The sequence below is a fragment of the Cydia splendana genome, chromosome Z (genome assembly GCF_910591565.1).
Source record: "Cydia splendana chromosome Z, ilCydSple1.2, whole genome shotgun sequence".
NCBI lineage: Eukaryota > Metazoa > Arthropoda > Insecta > Lepidoptera > Tortricidae > Cydia > Cydia splendana.
The window spans coordinates 33,005,790-33,031,624 of record NC_085987.1 but is presented as its reverse complement, the minus strand read 5'-3'; the positions used below and the strand labels follow the sequence as shown (position 1 = coordinate 33,031,624).

Here is a 25,835-nt window from a genome sequence, read left to right as displayed (position 1 = left end):
AATTTAGTTGTTCTAAAAGCTGTTGCTAATAGGCGCACTGGACCACGAACATGGTGGATCGTCAGGAATGTGGTCCGCCGTAACGTCTGTCAAGAACACGGGTATGAGTAAGAGAGATAGAGAGACAGATATGGTGACAGAACCAGAGGGTCTACCGCGAACCAAGTTCGACGTGTTGCCTCTCTGTCACACTTACGTACGAATTTACAAGTGCGACAGAGAGACAAAATGTCGAAAGTGGTTTGGGGTAGGCCCTCAGGGCATTGGGGGATTTACAGTATTTGCCGTCCTAGGCCCCAGGCCCTGTAGCAAGCACTAGACGCCCCTTTCTCAGCACCCATCATATAGACTGCCACCCTAGGCCCGGGCCTACTCGGCCTTAGAGCAAATCCGCCACTGCCTCAGGGTCGCGTGGATCCGCTACGCCCGTTTGTTATAGTTTTTAACTAGGACGCTTATCACTGGAGCATAAATTAAATTAAAAAAATAAATATCATTTATTATCAGGCGACTAAGGCCCATAGATACATACCTTACAAACTAACATACGTATAAGGCCCCGTTCGCACGGCAGCTTTTTCAACGCGCGTTAAAAAAGCGTTTGAATGACACCAATGGATAACCATGTATGTATTCACACGAAGGCGGTTTTTAAGCGCGGCGCTTTTTTATCGAGCACTGTTCGATTTTCGGCGTTGAGCGTTGGCGTCAAATTGAATAGAGCATACGGAACTCCGTGTATCTGTTCTCACAAGCGTTAAAAAAGCGCCGGCGCTGCTGTCAGTTGGCTGTCAAGTGTCAATTTTTGGTGTCAATCGTCAAGATTATTATTAGTTTCACCTTAAAAATGTCAACTTATGCTTACAAATTCCTGAAATATTCAAGCTATATTCAAATAATACGTCGTAATAGCAAATAAAGTATGGCTTTGCTGAGATGCGTACGTGGCATTACGACTCACAAGTGATTTTTAAGCGTTCATATGAACACAAATATTGGAAACGGTAAAAAAGCGCCAACGTCGGGTTTTAACGCAACGCTTTTTAAGCTGTCGTGCGAATGGGGCCTAATAGTAAAAATCTTACAAGCTAAAAATTATTTCGGCGTCACCGAAAACCATAAACACCGAAGTTCGCAAATTGCGAGCATCTTTCTCTGTCACTGTAATTACTCCTTTATAGGAGTAAAAGAGAAAGATGCCCGTAATTTGCGAACTTCGGTGTTCACGGTGGTAGGCCATCTGTGCGAAAAGAGAAGAGTCGTGAAATGTAAAGAAACTAGTGATGTGCCGTTCCCAGTAAATTTTCCAAAGAGGGTTGAAAAAGCGCTCGTGCTTATGAGGGCTAAATTCCCAGTAACGTTTCTGGTATCGTCCCAAAAGTCAGTAAATTACGATAAACTTCTATTTTTCTTTTATTATCTATGTGTTTTTTTATTATTATAACAATTTATAAATGTATTTGTAATGTTTAAGGACTTTGGATTTCAATTTTTGCAATTATTTATTCTGTATTGGCTCTCATTTCACCAATTTAAACATGCCGAAATAAATACATACCTATTTATGAAAACTTACGTTTAAGTACGTAATAAGAATTGTGTAAAACCATAAAGGAAGTGGTAAAACTGGTTCACATCGTGCCGATATCATGGTCACCCTAATGAGTTTGACAATGTCTAACTTGTATTTTTCTCGTAAAATGTAATAATTGTGGCTTCCTTGTGAAACGATATTACACAATTAGAAATTATTTCACTCCCACAACCTTTAACGCAACATTTCTTCACCATTTTTAAGAAATTTTGCACTCACGTGTTTTGTAAATATGTCATCAGGTTAGGGATACCAAATAATATTCAAGCTTACTACTACAATGTCTACCATATCAAAATTAGTGTTTTTTATTGTTGTGCACATGCTTGGTTAAATCAGTTAATAATATTGACATCATAATTATTTACAAATTTCCTAAAAGATATCAGAACCGTACTCTGAATATAGCACTTAAATAATATAAGAAGGTATTTAATTTTAGTAGTATATTGATATAAATACTACCACAATGGTATATTTTTAACATTGGCAACATGTGCGAGTGAGACACCGCGGCCCACCTTTGCTATCTCAAGTGGACCGTTTTCTCTGTACTGGTACGAACGTCTTTCTGGCTCTGTGATAAGGTTCAATTTAGTATGGCAAAAAAAGTGACAGTTCACTCCTTCTTATAACTCCATGGATTCATGCAATTGATTGACATTTGACATTTGGACTTGACTATTAATAAGCCCGCTCCCATAGGCTCATAATATATAGAGACGGTGTCTCAGCGAGCTGTCACTGTTGCCACTTTTGTTTAGTGTACGATTAACAATGAGGCCCACCTTGCTGTAGCCATGTCGATAAAGTCATATCGATAAACTATCGACATTTCTTGCAATTTTAATTTTACTTCAAAGGCTTAACGATACCTAAAATGACCAAAAACGCTTTTATTCTTTATTGTGGTTATCAGATCACAATTTTATAGTCACGCCCCAGCAGGGAACCAAGGGAAAGTTCAGATATTTAATTAAAATACATAAATACCCCCTAAAATATGTGTTCCGCAATAATTTAATTATATGATTATATTATAATATATTCATTATCCATTAGCATTTCAATTATGTTTATGTTTAACGAAGATATTCACAGCCTAAGAATTGTTCGCACTCCCACTACTACTAAAGCTGCATATCATTCCTTGTCCAACCGTGTCGTGGTGGCTTGGAACCGTTTACCGGATAGTGTTGTGACTGCTCCTTCGGTCAATGTGTTTAAAAACAGATTGGACAAGTGGCTTTTAAACAATAAGATAGACGATGTTACTTAGTGATGTGATATGACTTTACAAACTTTGAACTATATAGTACTGGACACTGTGTGACATAGGCTCATAGCAGCTAAATAGCTGCTCGCCTATAATTATATAATAATATAATTATATAATAATAATAATATTGAAGCTTCAATTAATCGCTATTTCGTTCCGCTGTGTAGTGTTTATCGATATATAACATGATTAAAATCGACTTTTCACATCCCTAAAAGAGCACACATATACACTTTTACGCACACATACACAGCCTGGGCGCATCAAGAAAGGCAACACTTGATTTGAAGTCCACCTTGTCAACAGTATGGTTGTCCTTTTTTGACAAACGGCATTTTTAAAAGAGCGAGGAGAGAGAAATGATACTAGTTGCTGCGTCGTGAAAGAAAACAGAAAACGTTGGGCCCTTGCCCGCTCCACACTCGTGCGCGAATCGCGACTCGAAGCCGCGAACGCGAGTGAGGAGTCGAGATCGCAGATCTGCGAAATCGACTCCACACTCGCGTTTGTGTGGAGCGGGCTAGATACGCTGAGTATTATATTCTTTGCGCTATACGCAACCATTTTTTTTAAAGTGAAAACTTCTTTAGCGGCGCTGTGCACTTTTTGAGGTGGGGAAAAAATGATAAACTCGAGACAGCGTAAGGCGTAACGCGTAAGGCGTCTCTCCTCTCTTTCTACCGCACGGCGAAAATGTATGCCTGAGCCTGCTGTTTCATGTAGGCGGCGCAGGGCCCTTGCGTGACTTATGTTATGTGTGACGGACAATGTCATTGTTTTTTTATTTAAATGCCATCTAGTGAGTTTCCCTCAAACTGGTATTAATATAACGGTAGTACCAGTAGTACCCACAGTGATGTGCTTAGGGGTTTCAAGTGCGACGATACAACGCTAGATGGCGTTAACCTCAATTATACATAGTGCTGCAGACATTTTGCACTATATGGCCCTGTTATTAATATTTTGAGTTACAATGTCGTTGAGTTTTCACTTCTGCCGGCACTCCCGGAGTGCAACCCGTTGTTTTTTTTTAACAATTACGGCCTGGATGCAAGTCCTTTAATAGCGGTTTACATTTGCGGCTCGTGGCTCACCTCGTGGCTCGTCTCGTGTCTTGGCCACAGTTCGTAAGCTCACCGAGCTATTCGATTTTAAAAACACAAACGACACGGTATAAGGTTTGTAACCGAATGACAGCCGAACGCGAATGTAAACAGCAACCGCACGTCCCGCGCGAGCCCATTTGTTTGACTCGTGCCGCTCGCTTTGACCGCTCCGCCACGCGAGCCAGGCGAGCGCGACCCGAGCCGCGAGACCCACCGCTTACACTTGCGTCTCATGGCTAAGCTCGCGGCTCGGCTCGTGGCTCGCACGCGAATGTAAGCGGCTTAAGGGTAGTATTCCACCTGTCCAATTTGGTCCAATTTCAGTGCGTCTCACTCTCTCATTAAAGCAAAATGTGAGACATTGGACCGTTGGACAAAGAAATTGGATAGGTTAGCCATAAAGCCCCCTCCACACTCATGCGCAAATTACGGCGTGAAGCTGCGATTCGCGCACAAGTGTGGAGTAGGCTTAAAACGCAGTCAAGTCACGGGGCACGTACGGTATTTTTTATATTACCCTGCTATGTGACCAGAGCGCCTACCGCGAACCACGTCCGACGTGTTGCCTCTCTGTCGCACTTGTAAATTCGTACGTAAGTGTGACAGGGAGGCAACACGTCGAACGTGGTTCGCGGTAGGCCCTCAGTGAAGTTGCGCAATTAGATGGAATGAGATGGCCTCTGCCTGCATCTCTAATGCACATAGATATTTCTGCAAGGTTATACCGTAACAAAATAAATAAGTAGGCGCCCATTGTTTACGTAAGCCCTCTCCACACTCGTGCGCGAATCGCTGCTTCGCGCCGCGGAGTGTGGAGGGGGCTGGTCACTATCTAATTTGCGAACTTCGATATTCGCGGTTGACCCTCAGATACCAAAAGTGAAATATACCTATATACAAAATATATACCTAAACACGTAGGTATTTGCGCTTTAGATTTTATATAAAAAAACTTATTTATTTTACATCCTATTAAATTTTATTAAGGAATCAAGTTCAGATTAAAGTATTTTTAAAAACAAACTCTTGTGACTTTTGGGAAATAAGGTCGAGTGAAATCTCATTAGATCTCAAGCCCCCTCCAAGATATGCACGTGAATCGCGGGCGAAGCCGCGAACGCGAGTGTGTAGTCGATTTCGCTGTCTGCGAAAATCGATGCCACACTCGCCTTCGCGGCTTCGCACCGCGATTCGCGCACGAGTGTGGAGCGGGCTTCACGAGCAGGCGGCGGGTCGAAAAATCGCAAAATAGCGAGATGTACGTAAACCCGGCTACACACGTTAACTATAAATCGTAGCGATTAATCTGTGCAGTCCGATTTGATCAGTTTTATCTACCGTGTGTATGTCAAATCGTTACGATAATCGACGATTTGTCATACACACGGTAGATAAAACTGCGCAAATCTGACTGCACAGATTAATCGCTACGATTTATAGTTACGTGTGTAGCCGGCATAAGTAGGTAAATAATGGATGGCTCCTATCCTTAAGCCCCCATTACCACGGGCGCTTTTACAACGCGCGTTAAAAAAGCGTTTGAATGACACAAATAGGATACAAATGGATACATGTGTATTTATTCACACGACAGCGGTGGCGATTTTTATCAAGCGTTGTTGGATTTTCGACTTTAAGCCTTGGTCGTTAAATCGAATTTAGAGTGCGGACATATTCAAGCGATTTTTTAACGCGCGTTGAAAAAGCTCCCGTGCGTATGGGGGCTAATACATTTTTTCAGTTAAATAGATATAGGCATTTGATGCTTATATAAAAAGAACCGTAATATTTTTTTCTTGTCTTTTACGTGTTTTGTTATAGTATCATATTTCTTTTCCGGGGGTGGCAAAGAAGATACTTCGTTTATTGATTCTTCACACAATGCGATGCATTGATTCATAAGCAAAGTTTCTTTTTCTTCTAAAGTTAATACTTTCCGTTCAGGGGCAATATCACTAAATTTATACTGCTTTTCGATATTATGTCTCAATTTTAGATTGTAAGTATCTAAAATAGTCTCTATGCCATCCCCTACATTATATGCGCATGGAGCCGGAGTCTCAAATGAAGGTGAGCGGAAACGTTGGTCTCGATAGAGGGGCCCTCGCTTTACTGCTGGATAACATTTGGCTTTTTCTGCATTGTAGTAACCGGGACCAGGCGTGACTAATTTTCCATATACAGGAATCCAATTGTACCACGGTTGAAAACGACCGTCCGATGAACAAAATGGGGAAAGATATTGCAAATGCAACGGTCGTTTTGATTTCAGTTGCATTGGCATAAAATCTGCAGGGCTCGGTTCATTCCAACTTTTAAAGAGTGGTTTCATGCGCACAGTTTTTGATTTAAATTCCCACGTATGATGAGGGCATGGATCGATATCTTCTACTTTTCCAGCCTGCAGTTGATCACAATCATTTACATGGATTTCAGTCTCATCGGTTTCGTTTAATGGGATAGTTCTAAATCTTTTTGTAGTTGATCCAAAAGGTGCTGTTGAACATGTTTGAATCAGACATGGTTTATACGTTGCACAGTAACTAGCTGGACTAGGGCCTTCTTCTTTGCGTGGCTTAAATCTTTGGTCTTTTACACCAAAACAAGCAAGTTCAGGTAAAACTGCACGACAGGGTGTAACTAATTTTGGTGGTGGATCAAAATCCCTTTTAAGATTATGATCGCCTGGACCGGGGAAAACTTCATGTTTTGGTGAGGTAAATCTGTCAGACTTAGGTCCTATTTCTTGTAAATCGCTACCTTTCGGCAACATGGGAGAATAAGTTGCCGGTCCAGGTGCATTTTCTAGAATATTTCTCCTTTGAACCATCTCTATATATCGGTATTGTTTTGCTTCTTTACGTTTCAGAAATCTACATTTTTCAGCATATTTTTCGAATTCAGTAAGCTTATTCTCCCATGTATAATCTGCTGGTCCAGGACTTTGCTCTAAAGCCTTTGCTGCTCTAGTGCCAGTCCACTTACTCCATTTACATCCTTGATAAAACATTGTTCCTTCTATTACTCTTGCATCATAAAATGGAGGAGACTCATCTGAAATTTTGTCCTTTAATCTCTTTTGAAAACCATCTCTTCGTACTTCGAAACCATAGTCACCCCTAGATGGGGCTGATAGACCGCTGTCACCACCCGTTCGAGGTGGAAATCCTTTTATAATATGTTTTGGCACTTTACCTTGACAAACGATATTCGGTTTTGGTTTATCTTCTTCTTCTATAGGACATCGACAACATGTTGGGAACCCACATTTGCAAAGGATTTCTTCAAGATCTTCCTTACTGAAAGCCTCATAAGGAAAACGTGGAATTTTAGACATCATTGAAGTACAGTTCGGAATTTTAGATGGAATATCAGCGTCATAAATAGCATGTGTCCATATTGGTCCGGCACCAAAAGTCTTACGTGGTGTTTTGGTAAGAAATGGGGCGTGAGCTGGCTTTGTTTTACACCTCTCATCGAACTGGTATGCACCTGGATCGTAAAATCTGTAGTATTTGGAGTCTCGGGGGAACCTTTCGCTCAAACTGTATGCTGCCATTATTTTGAAATTTGGCAAAAAGAAATAAAAGTTCTAGTTAATAGTGTATAACATATTACAAAATTTGTAAATTGTGGCTCAATACATGTTAAATTAAAAAACCTATGATGTAAAATTCATCATAATTATACACGTGACGTGACTGCGTGACCGTGACAATCTATGAAGTGACCATAGAGGTACCTACAATAATAGACATGACAAATAAATTCGTATGAATTAAAAGTATGGATTTGACTAATTTGTCAAACGTGGGGTGGGACCGGTGGGACGCAGTTATCGACATGTTAAATTAAACATCAACGTAACTTGACGTAACGTAAAAGTAAACGTGGGGTTAAAAGAGACACACTCAGTATCAAGTAATCACCTCGGTAACCGTTATCATCATAGGGTTCAAAATCACAAACGAGACATCCTTGGTATAGTTGAATTATCGAGAAGATGGAATTGCATTTGTAGTGGTTGTATGCTGATAGTACAAGAAAATAGAAAATTCAAATATAGAATGCCTGTAAACAAACAATACTACTACATATGCAATTCCACGCTCTCGATGATTCAACTATACCTATTGTATACCGTTCCTCTAGAAAGTACGCGGTGCTACTTGTACTTGTAACTTGGTGAGCTATTTATTGTTATTGCATGGAAAATAATATATGAAAATAGAAAGGGATTTATGATAGCAGTATCATATTGGTGCTAAAAGTAGACGGAGGCCAGACGCGTCTAACCTCTAATACACTGACAATAAGGTCGTGTGCTCCTGTGTACGTATTTTTGCAACGTTGGCTTGTCATGACGTTTGTGAATTCGGCCGTACATGATGTGGGCAGCAAGTTTCAAATTTCAAAAATTAAAGATAGAACATGCTCTTCAACGAAATGTCCTGAAATGCCATTTACCCACCAATATTCTGTCCCACTTCATAGTGCCCGTAAGGCCTGTCTTTACGAAGTAATATACTAGTAGTTCACCCCGAACTGAGAACTCGCGGTTTGCTAAAAATTATATAGAGCGATTGACTTTGTTGCACCTACTTACTCGAATAGTTCGACATAAAATAGTAGAAAATAATTTTCAAGAAAAAAAACTGACTTCTATGGGGGCCGGTGAAAGATTACTTATTAACTGATACTGTATCTGTGGTAAGCCGAAATATTTCCTGTCAAATGTCAAATACCTATATTATGTTTATTTTTATCTTGCTAATTATTTCAAAATGGTAAATTTAAAAACGATATTATAAGAGTGCAAGCCAAGCACTTTCATTTGATACCAAACTCGACCATACTTTCTGGCAAAAAGATGACCAGAATAGCAAGACCCCTCACAAATAGCTTTTTAGCCTTCTAAGCTCTTCTAGCTCAATAACCCATTGATCGAGCCTGCTCATAATTTAATGACTATAGTTCGTTTTTTTAGCATTAGAAAGAACTTGCAAGAAGGTTTGTAAGCGATCTTGAAATGTCTTTTAATTGAAAAACGCTTTTTAAAAATCAAAAACTATTACTTATGAAAGCAGAAGAATATAAATGATCGTATTAGATTCATAAATGTTACATATTTGCCGTAACTTATTTTTTATGGCTCCTCTTCACGTTGGGCCAACGCCAACGCCAACGAGGGTCGCATTTATGCGTTAGAGGGAGCATGTGATATTGCTATCTTATTCTACCGCATGGCTGCGTCCCTCGTTGGCGTTGGCGTTGGCCCAACGTGAAGAGGAGCCATTAAATGTGTTTTTTAATTAAAAGACACATCAAGATTGTTTACCTTATTTCTAATGCTAAAAAAAACGAACTATAAAATATAATGCCCTCAACTACACGTTTACCCAATTTCATTTAAATTAGAACAAATTTACTTAAGTTCTTGAGTATCAAACTATCCTCTGATAGTTCAGCTTAAAAACATCGAAATGCCGGGACGTGCCCCTAGCCAGTCGCGTGTCCCAAGTCGAATGTAAAGCCCCCTCCAGACTATGTGCGTGAATCGCGCCGCGAAGTCGCGGAGCGAACATATCGCGAAGTTGACGTATGACTCCACACTCGCACACTTACGGCGATTTCGCAGTTTGGTTTGCGGCAAGATGGCGGAAAAGCATCAGCTGATCGAGTTTAACTGATGGCATCATACGTGATTTAGCTGTTTTTCCATTTTGTTTTCTTGTGAAACCGTAAAATATAGCTGCTTAATTAGGGCGAGCGAAGCGAGCCCTATCACTAATCGACGAACTATGCATTCTTGTGGTACACTTTACGGAAAAACTACTGCACTGTTAGGTTTGAAATTTAACATAGTAATTTAAATTGATGCCTAGATGTGTTATCAAACATAAAAATATCATTTTATAAACCTAAAAAAATAAAATAAAGTAATAACACTTTGTATTACTACTAGCGACATCTGTTGGCAAAATGATGAATTAACATTCGTGCTAATGTTAATTATTTCTTTCTCTAACAGATGGCGTTAGTAATAAATAAATAAATAAATATTGGACATTCTTATACAAATTGACTACTTAAGAAGGCTTGTGTTGTGGGTATTCAGACAATATGATACCTATATGGTGACTGGTGTTTTCAAGTTCAATAATGTCGATGGCGCTTACGCCATTAACAACGATGAATACCAAAGTGGGTACAATTTTGGATTCAACCCAACTCGCTTCACTTGGTTTGATTCCCATTTTAGCACTTAAGTTTTTGTGAATACCTACTAGAACAATCAATCTTGCTGTATATTTACTGCGGAGGTCAATTTACTCGTATGTTTTGTGACGCTGACGATGTGATGATCAGTCATGTTGTGTTAGCAAACTTAAATTGGGTATTTTCAGTTCGAGATACAGTTTTGGCGCCATTCATTTATTACGTAAGACGATTTTGGGGTGGAGGGGGGTCGAACATATCTTATTATTTCTTACAAGGGTTGGGAGGGGGTTTTCATAGTTCTTAAGTAAGATCACAAAGATGCGATATTTTTTTTAATTTCTATGAAATTATGACGTTTAAAATAATACTTCCACACTCTATGCTATCAAACACGGTGCAGAGTTAGCTTAAACGAGCTCAAGTACCTTTGTACAGGTCCAAATAAACATTCATAAAAATATTTTTTTGAAAATAAATTATATTGGTGGCTGGACGGGGTCAGCCTATTCTTATTATTTCTTACATAGGGGTGGGAGGGGGTCAAAAGCTGGCAAAAATTGTCTTACGTAATTAATGAATGGCGCCTTTTGTGTTACTATTGCTTGGAACTGCTAAAATTATAAATAAAGATAAGCATAATTAATACAAACTTCAGTGACTTAGGGCCGATACAGACGGACTACAACCCGACTGCAACTTGTATGGGAACTGCACGCCAATCGAAATGTCGGCGTGCAGTTTAGCAAAATGACCCAGTACCCTGGCAGTACCTAGTGGAACTCAGGTTTGGTGTAACAAAGGCACATTATGGTTTGGTCATCCGTCTCATCTTGATGAGCACTTAGGAGAGTAGTACCCATGATAGAGCCGATGCCGAACCCTGGCAGTACCTAGTGGAGCTCGGGTTTGATGCAACATACATAGACACACGCTGTTTTGGATATCCGACTCGTCATGATGATCACTGGGTATATCAGTACTTTCAGTACCCAAGATAGCTGATGCTGAACCCTGACAGTGCCTAATGGAGCTCGGGTTTTATACAACATAGGCACACGCTGTTTTGGTCATGCGACTCGTCTTGATGAGAACTTAGGAAAGTAGTACCCAAGATAGAGCTGATGCTGAACCCTGGCTGAACCTAGTGGAACTCGATCAGGTTTATTGCAACATAGACACACGCTATTTTGGACATCCGACTCGTCATGATGAGCACTTGGGAGAACAGTACCCAAGATAGAACTCATGCTGAACCCTGGCAGTACCTAGTGGAACTCAGGTTTGTTGCAACATAGGAACACGCTGTTTTGGCCATCCGACTCGTCTTGATGAGCACTTAGGAGATTAGTACCCAAGATAGAGCTGATGCTAAACCCTGGCTGTACCTAGTGGAACTCAGGTTTGGTGCAACATAGGCACACGCTGTTTTGGTCATCTGACACGTGTTAATGAGAACTTGGAAGAGCAGTACCCAAGATAGAGCTGATGCTGGACCCTGGCTGTACCTAGTGGAACTGTGTGTGTTAGTTTATGTGCGGAGCAGCGTGATTACCGCCAGTAGGTGTCCAGACGGGATAGTTTTTCGATCAATTGTGTGGAGTGGACGCAAAAATAAATTCAAGAACATTGGCTCGCTGACCCAACATTATGTAGGAAAGCCAGTTGGGTTCCTTACAAAAAGTACTGGGCGACCGTGTAGGATGTAAAGCCCCCTCCAGACTATGAGCGTGAATCGCGGGCGAAGCGTGTGGAGTCTAGTTCGCTGATATGCGAAATCGACTCCAGACTCGCGTTCGCGGCTTCGCGCCGCGATTCGCGCACAAGTGTGGAGCGGGCTTAATGCACTTATGAAATTGTATATTACGTGTGGATGATATTGGCAATTTGAATTTGTCGTCTGGACACGTTTTTAAAGGACAAAGTAAAAGCTGTAACAGACAGGCGTACCTACCGGACAGCAACCGGTTCGGTACGTTAAGGTAGAAAACCTCCGCGAGCCCTTACAAAGCTCTGCTTTTTGCTAGTATAATATAATCATAATACTCGTATAATTATCTTGCCACAGAAGAGCCAAAATAGTGTGTAATGTGGAGTCTTGCAAGTTAGCGCTTCGCGTCTCCTTTGATGCGGGCCGAAATACCGACAAAAAACGGAGAACAAGGCGCGAAGGCGTGAACAATCTGCGAAATCGACGCCACACTCGCGTTCGCGGCTTCGCCCGCGATTCACGCGCATAGTCTGGAGGGGGCTTAAGGCCCCGTTCGCACGGCAGCTTTTTCAACGCGCGTTAAAAAAGCGTTTGAATGACACAAATGGATAACCATGTATGTATTCACACGAAGGCGGTTTTTAAGCGCGGCGCTTTTTTATCGAGCACTGTTCGATTTTCGGCGTTGAGCGTTGGCGTCAAATTGAATAGACCATACGGAAATCCGTGTATCTGTTCTCACAAGCGTTGAAAAAGCGCCGGCGCTGCTGTCAGTTGGCTGTCAAGTGTCAATTTTTGGTGTCAATCGTCAAGATTATTATTAGTTTCACCTTAAAAATGTCAACTTATGCTTACAAATTCCTGAAATATTCAAGCTATATTCAAATAATACGTCGTAATAGCAAATAAAGTATGGCTTTGCTGAGATGCGTACGTGGCAGTACGACTCACAAGTGATTTTTAAGCGTTCATATGAACACAAATATTGGAAACGGTAAAAAACCGCCAACGTCGGGTTTTAACGCAACGCTTTTTAAGCTGTCGTGCGAATGGGGCCTAAGAACTTCGTTCGCTTCGCTCGCTCGTTCGATAAATGAATGGAGAGTTGATGGAGAGCAGTGAAACTTGACAGTTTGCTATAGCAAATCCTTATTCCTAGATCCAGGCGTATGGCAGATCAAGGCCTATTGACTTCCTTGAAACGATGTGGCCCTTCAAAATTGTACATGTGTTGTCCTGCGATCATATATAACCATGGATACCGCCTTTAGGAACATTACCGTTCAAATTCTCGGGCCAAATTAGCACACATACACAATTACGCCTACATTCAAATAAGACGACGCGTTTACAGAGCCTGTAATCAAAGCTGGTAAACAAAATAAGAGTCATCTTTATTACACTAATGGTACATAGCTAAGTGTAGATGAAATGCATATAATGTCAATAGAGTCTGGCTAGCCAAAAATTGTTGACAGATATTTCGTGGTTGTATCACCAATTGTCTATGATTTTAAAAGAAAGTTAAAAGTCAGTTGTCAATTTATGTCATTCATTCAAATTGTTTGCGGTTTATAAGGGGTTTATTTTAAATAATATTAATAATGTCTATAATGAGTGAGGTTTGCAAACTATTATTTAAGCTCGTGATTAATTACGAGAATGTGCGAAGTCGACGTGTAGCGTTGTATAGGGAAAAACTGCAATGTTTACAACTCCTAAACAAATGTAAACAAATTAGAAGGTTGGTGGTCTATAAATATTTTGATACTTGGCATTTAGCATATTTGGCATAGTACTTATGTATTTTTTTTTTGTAATGGATTAATATTACGGTATTATCGAGCTAGGTCTTATTTCTACATTTCATTTTTCGCCTTGTTACAATGGTATAATGGTGAGAAAGTGTTAACATAAGTGTTTATCGTTGACTGTAGCTACTTTACATAGTTGACCGAAGCGAAGCGAAGGTCTACGTTTTGACTCGGGCATTTTGCTTTCGTATGTCCGGATGTTCTCCTCTACAGGTCGCAATTCTTAACCGATTCTCGTGAAATTTTGTGACCGAATTTTATGACTAAATAAAAATTTTTTGTCAATCCGGTTTTTGGAAATTTTTAAAAATGGCGGAGTCGTGATACCTGGCGCCTAAACAAATAGTCGTATCGATATCATAAGACTTTTTTCTTTTTGAGACATGTTTACAGAGTTAATAGCAAAAAATGCAGAAAAAAATTATCGCTGGTTTAGGCGGTATTTAGATATTTAATTTTAACTAATTTTAATTTGAGAACGAGTAGCTAAATTTCGTCAACCCATCTAAGAACTATTTGGCTCAGTTTGTAAACGTTCGCTTTTTCTGTTTGCACAGAGGGTCTAGGTTCGATCCCCAGTAATTGTATGCTGGGATATTATAACTTTTTGTATTTTTTTACACATAAATTTCGTATTGTTTTTCTTTAATTTACTATACACCGTGTTTTTATTGAATTCCGTTAACTTCGGGGTATAGTTAAGTACGTTTATAAGAACTAAATGGCATAGTTAATTTTCAAAAAAAAATTTTTTTTTTGTTTTCTTTTTTGTTTTTTTTTTTTGTTTAAAAAGTAATTAAATGTAGCATATAGCGTTGTTGTAACACGGGCATTACATTTAACTCAACCAAACAATTGAAATCTGTGACATATCAATGTCATTTCGTACATCAATCGACCGAGATTGTACTTAAGTTTAGTAGCAAATGTATGAACTCATTCTAAACACTAATCAATATGTAAGCCGGCCCTAAGGCAAGTGTACACGCTTGTAGAGGCCTTATAGTAAAAAAATAAATTATGGATTATCTCCGAAATGGACTTAATTAGAACATCGGTGTCTTTGAGAAAGTTACTTGATTTAAGCTCAGGAATGCACCCTTGAAATTAACGGAAATCAAAAAAAACACGGTGTATTTAAAGCTCTTAGCACCATGTTATTTCAAGCTCTGCTCGCGAGGTCTACAGCTCACAGAGCCACTAGTAGTAGAAATTATGTGAGCTGACTTTGAGTGCACGTCAACGTATATTTAACTTACTTATATCCTTAGGTACCTTACGTGTGCACAGAAAATTAAAAATATTTTCTAGTATCAAAACTATAATTCCTACTACACAAAGTGTGACCAGCCCAAGATTTTTTTAATTTCCCGCCAAACATTTAGGTAACATTTCAGTAGCCAGACTCTAACTAACAATCAGCGACATTAATCCGCTAATAACCTTCTTGCTGTACGTACTGGCCGCTGAGAGTTCGCGGTTCATATTTGATTAGAATATGACTTGGACAGGGATAGGTTTATGCCATACAGTGAAGAACCAGTCAAATAATTCACGTATAATAATTTAATGCAGATTAAAAGATAACTAGTTAAAATGTTGTTATGACATGACAGACTAACTCAACGTAAGTAAATATATCATTGTTGTATAAATGTATTCCGCTATAATAAGTATTTTGTATATTTTATTATCAATCTGCATGGCAGTGCGAAGTCACGTTCAGGTATAGTCTGTCCGTTTTTCTAAGATCAAGTACGCCATAGTAAATGTATTGCGAACTTGATCTTAGAAAGCGGACTGGCTATACAGTCTGCAAAATTTACATGGGTACACGAATCGGGTCAAAAATATTTGAACAGGCGGAGTCACAAAAAATCACCACTTTCAGTTCAGAATATTTTATATGTATATAGCCGGTCAAGCAAGTTTGTCAGTAGAAAAAGGTGCAAAATTAAAATTTTGTATAGGACCACAGCCGTTCGCGCGCTTACATTTTCTAAATTTGCCGCTCTTATAATATTTTAAACTTTCGCGTTTTGAACACATATTAACTCACATTATACGAAACGAAACTGATTTACGTCGGTAAATCAAGGCAATTGAATATAATTCGCGTTAGACCCGTCTATAATGTGAGTTAATATGTTTGCCGCTCTTTTCTACTGACGGAAATGGCTTGAGAGAGAACCTACATATATGTGACAGTAGAGGGTGGATTCAAATGATCAACATTTTCAGATAATGTGTGTATTTGTTAATATGTGTTTTGAACACATATTAACTCACATTATACGAAACGAAACTGATTTACGTCGGTAAATCAAGGCAATTGAATATAATTCGCGTTAGACCCGTCTATAATGTGAGTTAATATGTTTGCCGCTCTTTTCTACTGACGGAAATGGTTTGAGAGAGAACCTACATATATGTGACAGTAGAGGGTGGATTCAAATGATCAACATTTTCAGATAATGTGTGTATTTGTTAAATTAATTAAGTGAAAGCATGATAGGAAAAATGTATCTACATATAGGAGACCGGGTATGATTATCTCACGGGTTATATCTCATGAATAGAACATATTCTAGATATCTTGCCAGGCATCCACTCAATTTCATGTCTCTCTAATTGGACAGCTTTTTTCCATAGTTCTTTGCGAATAGCATCTTGTGGGAATCTGAATGGAAAGTAATGTAAAATGACAATACCAAATTTGATTATTAATTTGAAATAACTAGGTTGTTTGTTTATAGCTCCATCTCATGAAATAAAAAAGGAAAATACAAATCTGTAAGAAGGAATTTATTACTACATTTATAATTATATAGAAAATACCTAAACCAAACACAAGTTACTAAAATAGTCTACTTCATTTAGCATAACACCATCCTCGCAATTTAAAAAGTCGTATGCTGTTATGAAAGTCGTATGCAGTTGTTACGTTTTAGCTTAGCACGGTAGTATTGAAAACAAATCGTCATGTTTTTTCCAAATTCTACTGAAGTTATCTGTTTACTACAAGTGAAAAGTGATTCCACTGTCCTTGGTATGAACTAAAATAACTTCTGCACCATTTCACGACACATGAATATATTTTTTATTACAAAAAAACGTTGTTTTTATAAATCAATTTAGCCATTTGTCACTGACTGTCATCTCGGTGGTACTGAGATTGCCAATCGAGCAGTTTGTAAGTACCGCCTATCGCGGGGTAGTTTGCGTTGGGTCATAATTGAGCGGACAGAATACTTCCATGTATAGCATTTCGCTGGTGTTGTCCGTTCCCAGACGAGATTGCCAGTAATTAACATCAAAATATTTTACTACAGCAACATTGCTAGAACTGGTTTTGTCTATAGATACGATTTCTAGGAACAAATAAAATTATTTTATCAAATATATTTTGATTTGTATTTTATGAAGTAGTCATATGTAAATTATTATTTATTTTTTGATATATGTATATTATTATCTATTATATTTCAGTTTGTCTTTGTCTATGTTCATAAAATCTACGAAGGGTAGACGTGCCTCTACCCTCCTTGATAAAATAAAATAAAATCTTTGTCAATTGGCCTCTTTGATAGGCCTTGATTTGGGTCTGGCCGGTAAGAACATAGACAAGATAAAAGTCTGTAATGTCAATGCTGTCATTTTATTAAAGTCAGAGGCGCGTTTGGAAGCAATGGAGACTACCTTATGGAAATTAACACGTATATAAATTAAACGATTGCTCTAAAGTAAAATGTACAACATATATTGATTCGAAAAGTTAGAAGTCTGACACAACTGTTAGAAAAAACATTGTTGCCTAGCAACCATCATTATACGATAAGAATGAGGTTTTAATACTTTCCCTCAACAATGTGTAAGGCCGATTCTTTTCTTCAGTATAACAAGCCTTGGTCTTGGCATTGGTTTTGTAAACATATCTGCCAGTTGGTCCGTTGTGGATATCCTTTCCACAGTTAATTGTCCATCGAGAACCTTTTCTCTTACGAAGAAGTGTCTAATCCGTATGTGTTTAGTTCTTTTGTGGAACTCAGGATTATAGGCAAGACGAACTGCAGCCTCGTTATCAACGAAAAGGGTCGGAATCTCCTTGATCTGTGTTAGTTGGCTGAATATTCTCTGAAGCCAAATTAATTCCTTTGTAGCCTCACTGGCCGCAACGATCTCAGCTTCAGTTGTGGAGATGGAGACCGATGGTTGTCTTTGGCTCAGCCACGAAACAGCTCCTCCTGCGTATAAACAGGTGACACCAGTAGTCGATCTTCCTGTTGTCTGATCTCCTCCGTGGTCAGCATCACTATACCCAGTGATAAAGTCTTTGGGATGGTCTGATTTGTACTTTATACCGAAGCTGCTTGTTCCCTTCAAGTATCTGAAAATCTTTTTGACCATGAGCCAATCCAATTCGTCAGGGTTCTCAAGTTTTCTAGATGCGATCCCAACCGCATATGCTATATCTGGACGAGTTCCTACCATCAGGTACGTCAGAGCACCTACTGCTTCTCGATATGGAAAGTCCTTTTTTCGTTCTACTACTTTCCCTGTTTCAGTAGTCAGTGTCACTGATTCCTTTTGAATGGGAGTTGATAGGGGATTACAGTCAGCCATATGAAATCTCTCTAGAATTTTCTTGGTGTAAAATTCCTGTTTTATGCTGATAGATCCATCGTCATCTTGGATAATTTCTAAACCTAAGTAGTAGGATGCAGATTTTGTAGTTATCTTCAACCTTTTTTGCAAGTCTTTTAGAAATTCCTTAGTAACTTCTGCATCCGTAGCAGCAACTAGCCCATCATCCACATACAATGTTATAAGAAGCTTCTTTCCATTAATCTTCTTAACAAATAGGCAACTGTCTGCATCACTCTGTGTGAAGCCTAAGTCTAAAAGGATTTCAGCGAAGCATGAGTTCCAACAGCGTGGTGCTTGTTTCAGACCATATAAACTTCGTTTTAGCTTCCAGACTTTCATTGAGCCATCATTGAAGCCATCTGGCTGATCCATGTATATGTCTTCTTGAAGTTTTCCATACAAGAATGCTGTTGAGACGTCGAATTGCGTGAGTACCAGTCTTTCCTTAGCCGCAACGCTTATGAGCGCTCTTATTGTTGCCATCCTTGCGACAGGACTGAAAGTTTGGTCATAATCAACACCTTTTCGCTGCTTAAAGCCTTTTACCACAAGGCGCGCTTTAAATTTATCTACAGAGCCATCAGGGTTTCTCTTGATTCTATATACCCATTTTGAAGAGAGCGCCTTTCTATTTGGTGGTAGTTCACTGAGCGTCCATACGTCGTTTTCTTTTAAAGATACTAACTCTTTTTTCATGACATCCTCCCATTTTTCTCTCAGAGGGCTCTTTATAGCCTCTCTGTAGGACTGAGGATCTGTAAAAGTGTTAACATTAGATACATAGTCGTCGAATTTCTCTGGATGTCGAAGGGTCGATCTTGGTCTTAATTCGTATCTGGGCGGTACCGTATCGGAGTTTACGGTGTCAAAAAATGCTTCTTCCACTGGTTCTTCTTCAATAGGAACTGACGCAGACGGTATTGGATTCATTTTATCAGCTGATGCTTCGTCGTCAGCTGTCATGGATCCTTCTGGTCTTTCCTCAGAAAGCACTCGATGTTCACCAACGCTTAGCGAATCTTCGACTTCTTGTCTTTCATCGGTAAGAAATGGAATTTCACCGACGCTTATAGAATCTTCGACTTCATTTTCAAAGTTAGAAGTCTGACACAACTGTTAGAAAAACCATTGTTGCCTAGCAACCATCATTATACGATAAGAATGAGGTTTTAATACATTTAAGTAATTTAATGCAAAAATATAAATTTTCATTTAAAACGATTTATTCACTTGAAATATATTTATTTACCTATTAATTTTAAAAATAAAAACTATTCATATGTACGAGCAACATATCTAAATGCGTCTTCGCACAGACTTAGTTAAATTTAAACCGTTGTCTCTCTTCCTTCCTTGCTGTATGTATCCGGCAATGGCGACTTTATCAACAATTCTTATCCGGATTATGGAAAGCCCTAATGTGTGTGTGGAAACCGTTGTAGTAAATCAGAAACAGCGATAATTTCAAGGTAAGATATATATTAATCTTTAAATAAAAATGAGCGTGCTAATTACCAAATTCAAATATAATAATTTAATCTTACTATCCCCGTAAGTCCCGCGGACGCTATATCGCGTCCGAAATTATAATCAAAATTCAACATAGATGTAAAACCCCACATTGTTTAAGCTGGTAACCCTAGGAATTAGCGACGTTAGTAATTAGGAAGATAGATTATATTGTTTAATTTTTTGACTAAGTATTTTGTTTTAGAAAGTGAATCAGCAGATGGCTTGAGCGTGAGATAATAATATAATCCTGGGCCGTCATATGATTTCTTGGAAAAAGCTCAGAAGGGCACGTATCTGCCGCATATCCAAACTAGTTTCCCGGTGACCAAGAACGCTGCGCGGAGCTGTGAAGCAGAAAATGTCCGATAACCGGATAGATGTAATAACAACTTGTAACCATTTGCCATATCAGTGTATGTATTCATATGTATTATGAAAATATTTATATCTTAATAATACGTAACTTTTTGTTACCTTTTATATTTCACGAATTTCTGAATATAGTACCTAATCATTATCTTTTAACGTATTTTTTTACTTATTTGTGAAATGCTAATTTAAGAGCACAACAACGTGCACACTAGCGCCACTGCTAAATAATCGTGATTATTTAAATTTAACGACATGTATTTAAAAAAGGGGCCGCTACGGACTGTATTGTGTATTTAGGTACCTTTTGAATACATCAAACTAGATTTTATGTTGCTGGATTCGTCGATCTATGAGCTCAAAACAAAAACGGCCGTTTTAACTTTGGACGGGTAGATTGACGAATCCAACAACATAAAAACTAGTTTAATGTATTCAGCAGTGGCGCTAGTGTGCACGTTGATGGGCTCTTAAAAACCTGACCCCAACAAAAAAGAAAAAAATACAAAAAGAAATTCCCTCTCTGAGATTCGAACCCAGGACCATTAGCTTCCTGAACTGGATTACTGCCAATACCCGCTAGGCTAAACGGGTTGTCAATTCTAATTACAATGGTATCCTACCAGAGCGCTAGTAGTATAAACGAACTTTTGAAAGGGACATTTTTTTGTATGGAGTTATCGTTCTTCTCCTAGTGAGTATTATATTCTTTGTGGCAGATGCTTATGCCCCATTCGCACGACAGCTTAAAAAGCGTTGCGTTAAAACCCGACGTTGGCGCTTTTTTACCGTTTCCAATATTTGTGTTCATATGAACGCTTAAAAATCACTTGTGAGTCGTACTGCCACGTACGCATCTCAGCAAAGCCATACTTTATTTGCTATTACGACGTATTATTTGAATATAGCTTGAATATTTCAGGAATTTGTAAGCATAAGTTGACATTTTTAAGGTGAAACTAATAATAATCTTGACGATTGACACCAAAAACCGGGCAAGTGCGAGTCGGACTCGCGCACGAAGGGTTCCGTACCATAATGCAAAAAAAAACGAAAAAAAAGCAAAAAAAAAACGGTCATCCATCCAAGTACTGACCACTCCCGACGTTGCTTTACTTTGGTCAAAAATCACGTTTGTTGTATGGGAGCCCCATTTAAATCTTTATTTTATTCTGTTTTTAGTATTTGTTGTTATAGCGGCAACAGAAATACATCATCTGTGAAAATTTCAACTGTCTAGCTATCACGGTTCGTGAGATACAGCCTGGTGACAGACGGACGGACGGACGGACGGACGGACGGACGGACGGACGGACGGACAGCGAAGTCTTAGTAATAGGGTCCCGTTTTACCCTTTGGGTACGGAACCCTAAAAATTGACACTTGACAGCCAACTGACAGCAGCGCCGGCGCTTTTTTAACGCTTGTGAGAACAGATACACGGAGTTCCGTATGCTCTATTCAATTTGACGCCAACGCTCAACGCCGAAAATCGAACAGTGCTCGATAAAAAAGCGCCGCGCTTAAAAACCGCCTTCATGTGAATACATACATGGTTATCCATTTGTGTCATTCAAACGCTTTTTTAACGCGCGTTGAAAAAGCTGCCGTGCGAACGGGATCTAAAGGTCAGATAAAGCAGTCGAGTCGAGTCGAGTCGAAAACATTATTTATATATTTTATTTAATACGAATTATAGTCCAATTAGGCCCCATTCGCACGACAGCTTAAAAAGCGTTGCGTTAAAACCCGACGTTGGCGCTTTTTTACCGTTTCCAATATTTGTGTTCATATGAACGCTTAAAAATCACTTGTGAGTCGTACTGCCACGTACGCATCTCAGCAAAGCCATACTTTATTTGCTATTACGACGTATTATTTGAATATAGCTTGAATATTTCAGGAATTTGTAAGCAAAAGTTGACATTTTTAAGGTGAAACTAATAATAATCTTGACGATTGACACCAAAAATTGACACTTGACAGCCAACTGACAGCAGCGCCGGCGCTTTTTTAACGCTTGTGAGAACAGATACACGGAGTTCCGTATGCTCTATTCAATTTGACGCCAACGCTCAACGCCGAAAATCGAACAGTGCTCGATAAAAAAGCGCCGCCCTTAAAAACCGCCTTCGTGTGAATACATACATGGTTATCCATTTGCGTCATTCAGACGCTTTTTTAACGCGCGTTGAAAAAGCTGCCGTGCGAACGGGGCCTTATAGTCTTATGGAGTTCTTATGGCCGGTTTAGAGTGGCTCGCCTCGAGCGCGTAAGCCCACGTAAGCCCATCGAGCTAATGATTACACTCTCGCCTCGTGGCTCGTCTCGTGGTTCGTAACCTCGTCGAGCTAATATATTTTAAACACTAACGGCACGGCATAAGGTTTATAACCGAATGACAAGCCGAACGCGAGTGTAAACGCAAGCGCGTGTCCCGCGCGAGCCCCTTTAGCCCGCTCCACACTCGTGAGCGAATCGCGGCGCGAAGCCGCGAACGCGAGTATGGAGTCGATTTCGCAGGTCTGCGTTCAAAACTCCACACTCGTGTTCGCGGCTTCTCGCCGCGATTCGCGCATGAGTGTGGAGGGCGCTTTTGGCACGTGCCCAAAAAACCGCTCCGTAGGCCCCATTCGCACGACAGCTTAAAAAGCGTTGCGTTAAAACCCGACGTTGGCGCTTTTTTACCGTTTCTGATATTTATGTTCATATGAACGCTTAAAAATCACTTGTGAGTCGTACTGCCACGTAGGCATCTCAGCAAAGCCATACTTTATTTGCTATTACGACGTATTATTTGAATATAGCTTGAATATTTCAGGATTTTGTAAGCATAAGTTGACATTTTTAAGGTGAAACTAATAATAATCATGACGATTGACACCAAAAATTGACACTTGACAGCGAACTGACAGCAGCGCCGGCGCTTTTTTAACGCTTGTGAGAACAGATACACGGAGTTCCGTATGCTCTATTCAATTTGACGCCAACGCTCAACGCCGAAAATCGAACAGTGTTCGATAAAAAAGCGCCGCGCTTAAAAACCGCCTTCGTGTGAATACATACATGGTTATCCATTTGTGTCATTCAAACGCTTTTTTAACGCGCGTTGAAAAAGCTGCCGTGCGAACGGGGCCTTACGCGAGCCGAGCCGCGAGACGAGTCACGAGCCCACCGCTTACACTCGCGTCTCGTGGCGCGGCTCGCGGCTCGGCTCGTGGCTCGCGCCTCGGCTCGTGGCTCGCGCGAGAATGTAAATCGCTTATTATTGGCAAGAAAAACACAGTTGCAAGTTGTCACTGCTAAATCCTCTCTTTATCCAATCCAAATCCTCTATCTCTAATCTCTATCTATATCTTTAAAAAATGTCATGTTTGAGTGGACGTTCCCATCCTACGAAGACTACGAAGTGGCTTTATAATCATTTTATAATGATATGTTGATGTTATATTTGGTTTAGGGATTTAACGGTAGTACCACCAATATCATAATTAATGGAGCAAACCAATTATAGTCACTTTTTATAGCAAAATGTAATCTTGTAATATTTTTGTGAAATTATGGGGGGGAGTAAAATGAAACAGTGCATTTTTTTGGGTTTTGTGGTCGTGTCTTTATGTACCGGTGAAGGTACAATCGATGAGAACACATCGTGTAACGCGACAGGCTCATCTCGCGTTGACTATGAATATAGTTCGCAAGTTGTCGGTAGTGAGCATATTATTACGTTTAAAGGATATTTCCCAAGAAGCACCCGCGAGAACTACGTATCAGCCGCATTACGAAATGCCGGGGTAAGCAGTTAGTTTTGGCATTCTGTATAATAATTATTAACCAGGATTGAAAAGCAGCCAATGATACATGATACATATACCATGCAGTAGCCAAAGTTTCCACAATAAGACACATTATAGTTTATTTTTAGCCATCCCTGTTTGAAGCACATTGGTTCAACACATTAATTCTATCATGCAGCATGCTGCAACAGTGCAAACCAACATATTCCATTTGTAAAGTGGGTATGCACTTTTCCAGTTGTGTGTACAGCCAGCATCAAATAGAAATTGACTGCCAACATAGCCCAACACGCAACAATACTTTGTTACAAGAATCTTTAAACAGATGAGACTAAATGAACATTTTAAAATATTATTGGCAAATAAATCACATTATATACTTATTGTTGGTGTAAATGAGATTATTTATTGCATTAGCCAAATTTAAAAATGTGTAATATGTAGTTATTTGTTATACTAGGGGACAAAGTTGTTTTTTTAACTCCTCATGCTAATAATATTGAGTAGTCAAGTAGGTTGATACTTTGCGTTTTCTGGCCAAAAACTATTTGAAATTAAGACCTAGAGTATATGCTGGCAAGCACCCATTGACGAAGAAATTGCGGTCAGGTTGAGCTGGAGTGAGGCCAGAAGGGTAGCTGAAGATAGGAAGGTGTGGCGCGAGCTTGTGAAGGCCCTTTGCACCTCTGGGGTGCCATAGAACAATAACAACAACATGAGGAAACAAGTCAAAAGCCGGGTACTGACTGAGCGAGCAGCCTCGTGAGGCAAATCCTCGGTCAGCCAGGACATGCCTCGCTCGTGGCAAACGCATGTCCGGCCTCGGTTTTTAGTCCATGCTCAAACGCGCCTTAGTAAGTTTGCCGCGCTTATTCAAGACGGTTGTGTTTTGCCTCGCTTGTTCACCGCATGTTAGCGCCATGGATAAAGAACAGTGCCTTAAATTGATACAACTATATAGTGAATATAGACGATTATGGGATGCGAAATGTCCCGATTATACATATAGAGGACTAAGAGAAGATGCGTGGAGAAATATAAGCCAGGAAATAATTTCTTTATTTTACAAGCCGTAGAATTATTACTAACGCATACTCATGACACGCGCGGTCTCTGTGCGACTTCACGTTAAACTGAGCGCTCGATGTTTGGCTCAGGCGTCACCGTGGCTCGGCTTTTCCGCGCGCGGCAGCCTCGTGCAACAAATCCTACTGACCGAGGCTGCCTCGCGCGGCAAACGTTGCGCGGCAATCGTCCGAGGCTGCCTCGCGAGGCTGCTCGCTCAGTGACTTTGCCACTCGTATGGATACAATACAACTTTCTCTTTAGGCTTGGAAGAATAAAGAGGGCCTTTATGGGCTGGTGTGGTTAAATTCTTCTTCTTCTTTCCGTGCCTCTTCCCATTATTTGGGGTCGGCCCTCCTCGTGCTCAAGTGCCAGGTTGGGCGAACCTGGGTTCTCTCTTTGTTTGTTTGTTGGTGTGGTTAAATTATATTTTGTATTTTCTATCTTATCCCTAGGCATAGGCCTGCCACCTGAATAAGTACTTATTCATTACTTGTTCAAGTTAAATATGTAGTCATTGTTATTAATTGTAGTTGTCAATGTTAAGTAATTTGATTTAATGTGTTTTCGTAAACTATACAAACTAACTTTTCTCCTGCATAAAGTGGGCTTTAGTTATTGTTTTTTCACCTATAAGTCGTACCCATAACCTCATAAACTCTTCAATTCATGCAAGACTAAAAAAAATGAGAAAAAATATATTAAGAGATGAATTTGTTTTC

The 25,835-nt window shown here is 39.7% G+C and overlaps 2 protein-coding genes across 2 annotated transcripts in view; one reads left to right on the top strand and one right to left on the bottom strand.

Moving 5' to 3' along the window:
- Positions 1-5,384: 5,384 nt before the first annotated feature.
- Positions 5,385-7,685, bottom strand: LOC134804533 (sperm-tail PG-rich repeat-containing protein 2-like). The gene has a single exon (XM_063777625.1). The coding sequence runs from the start codon at positions 7,536-7,538 to the stop codon at positions 5,721-5,723; it is 1,818 nt and encodes a 605-aa protein (XP_063633695.1). The 5' UTR covers positions 7,539-7,685; the 3' UTR covers positions 5,385-5,720.
- Positions 7,686-23,659: 15,974 nt separating this feature from the next.
- LOC134804914 (membrane-bound transcription factor site-1 protease) overlaps positions 23,660-25,835 on the top strand; it is a 38,849-nt gene continuing 36,673 nt past the window's right edge. Inside the window, exon 1 of the mRNA XM_063778235.1 lies at positions 23,660-24,045. Coding sequence (XP_063634305.1) covers positions 23,812-24,045 — 234 coding nt within the window. The 5' untranslated portion in view covers positions 23,660-23,811. The remainder of the gene's footprint in view (positions 24,046-25,835) is intronic.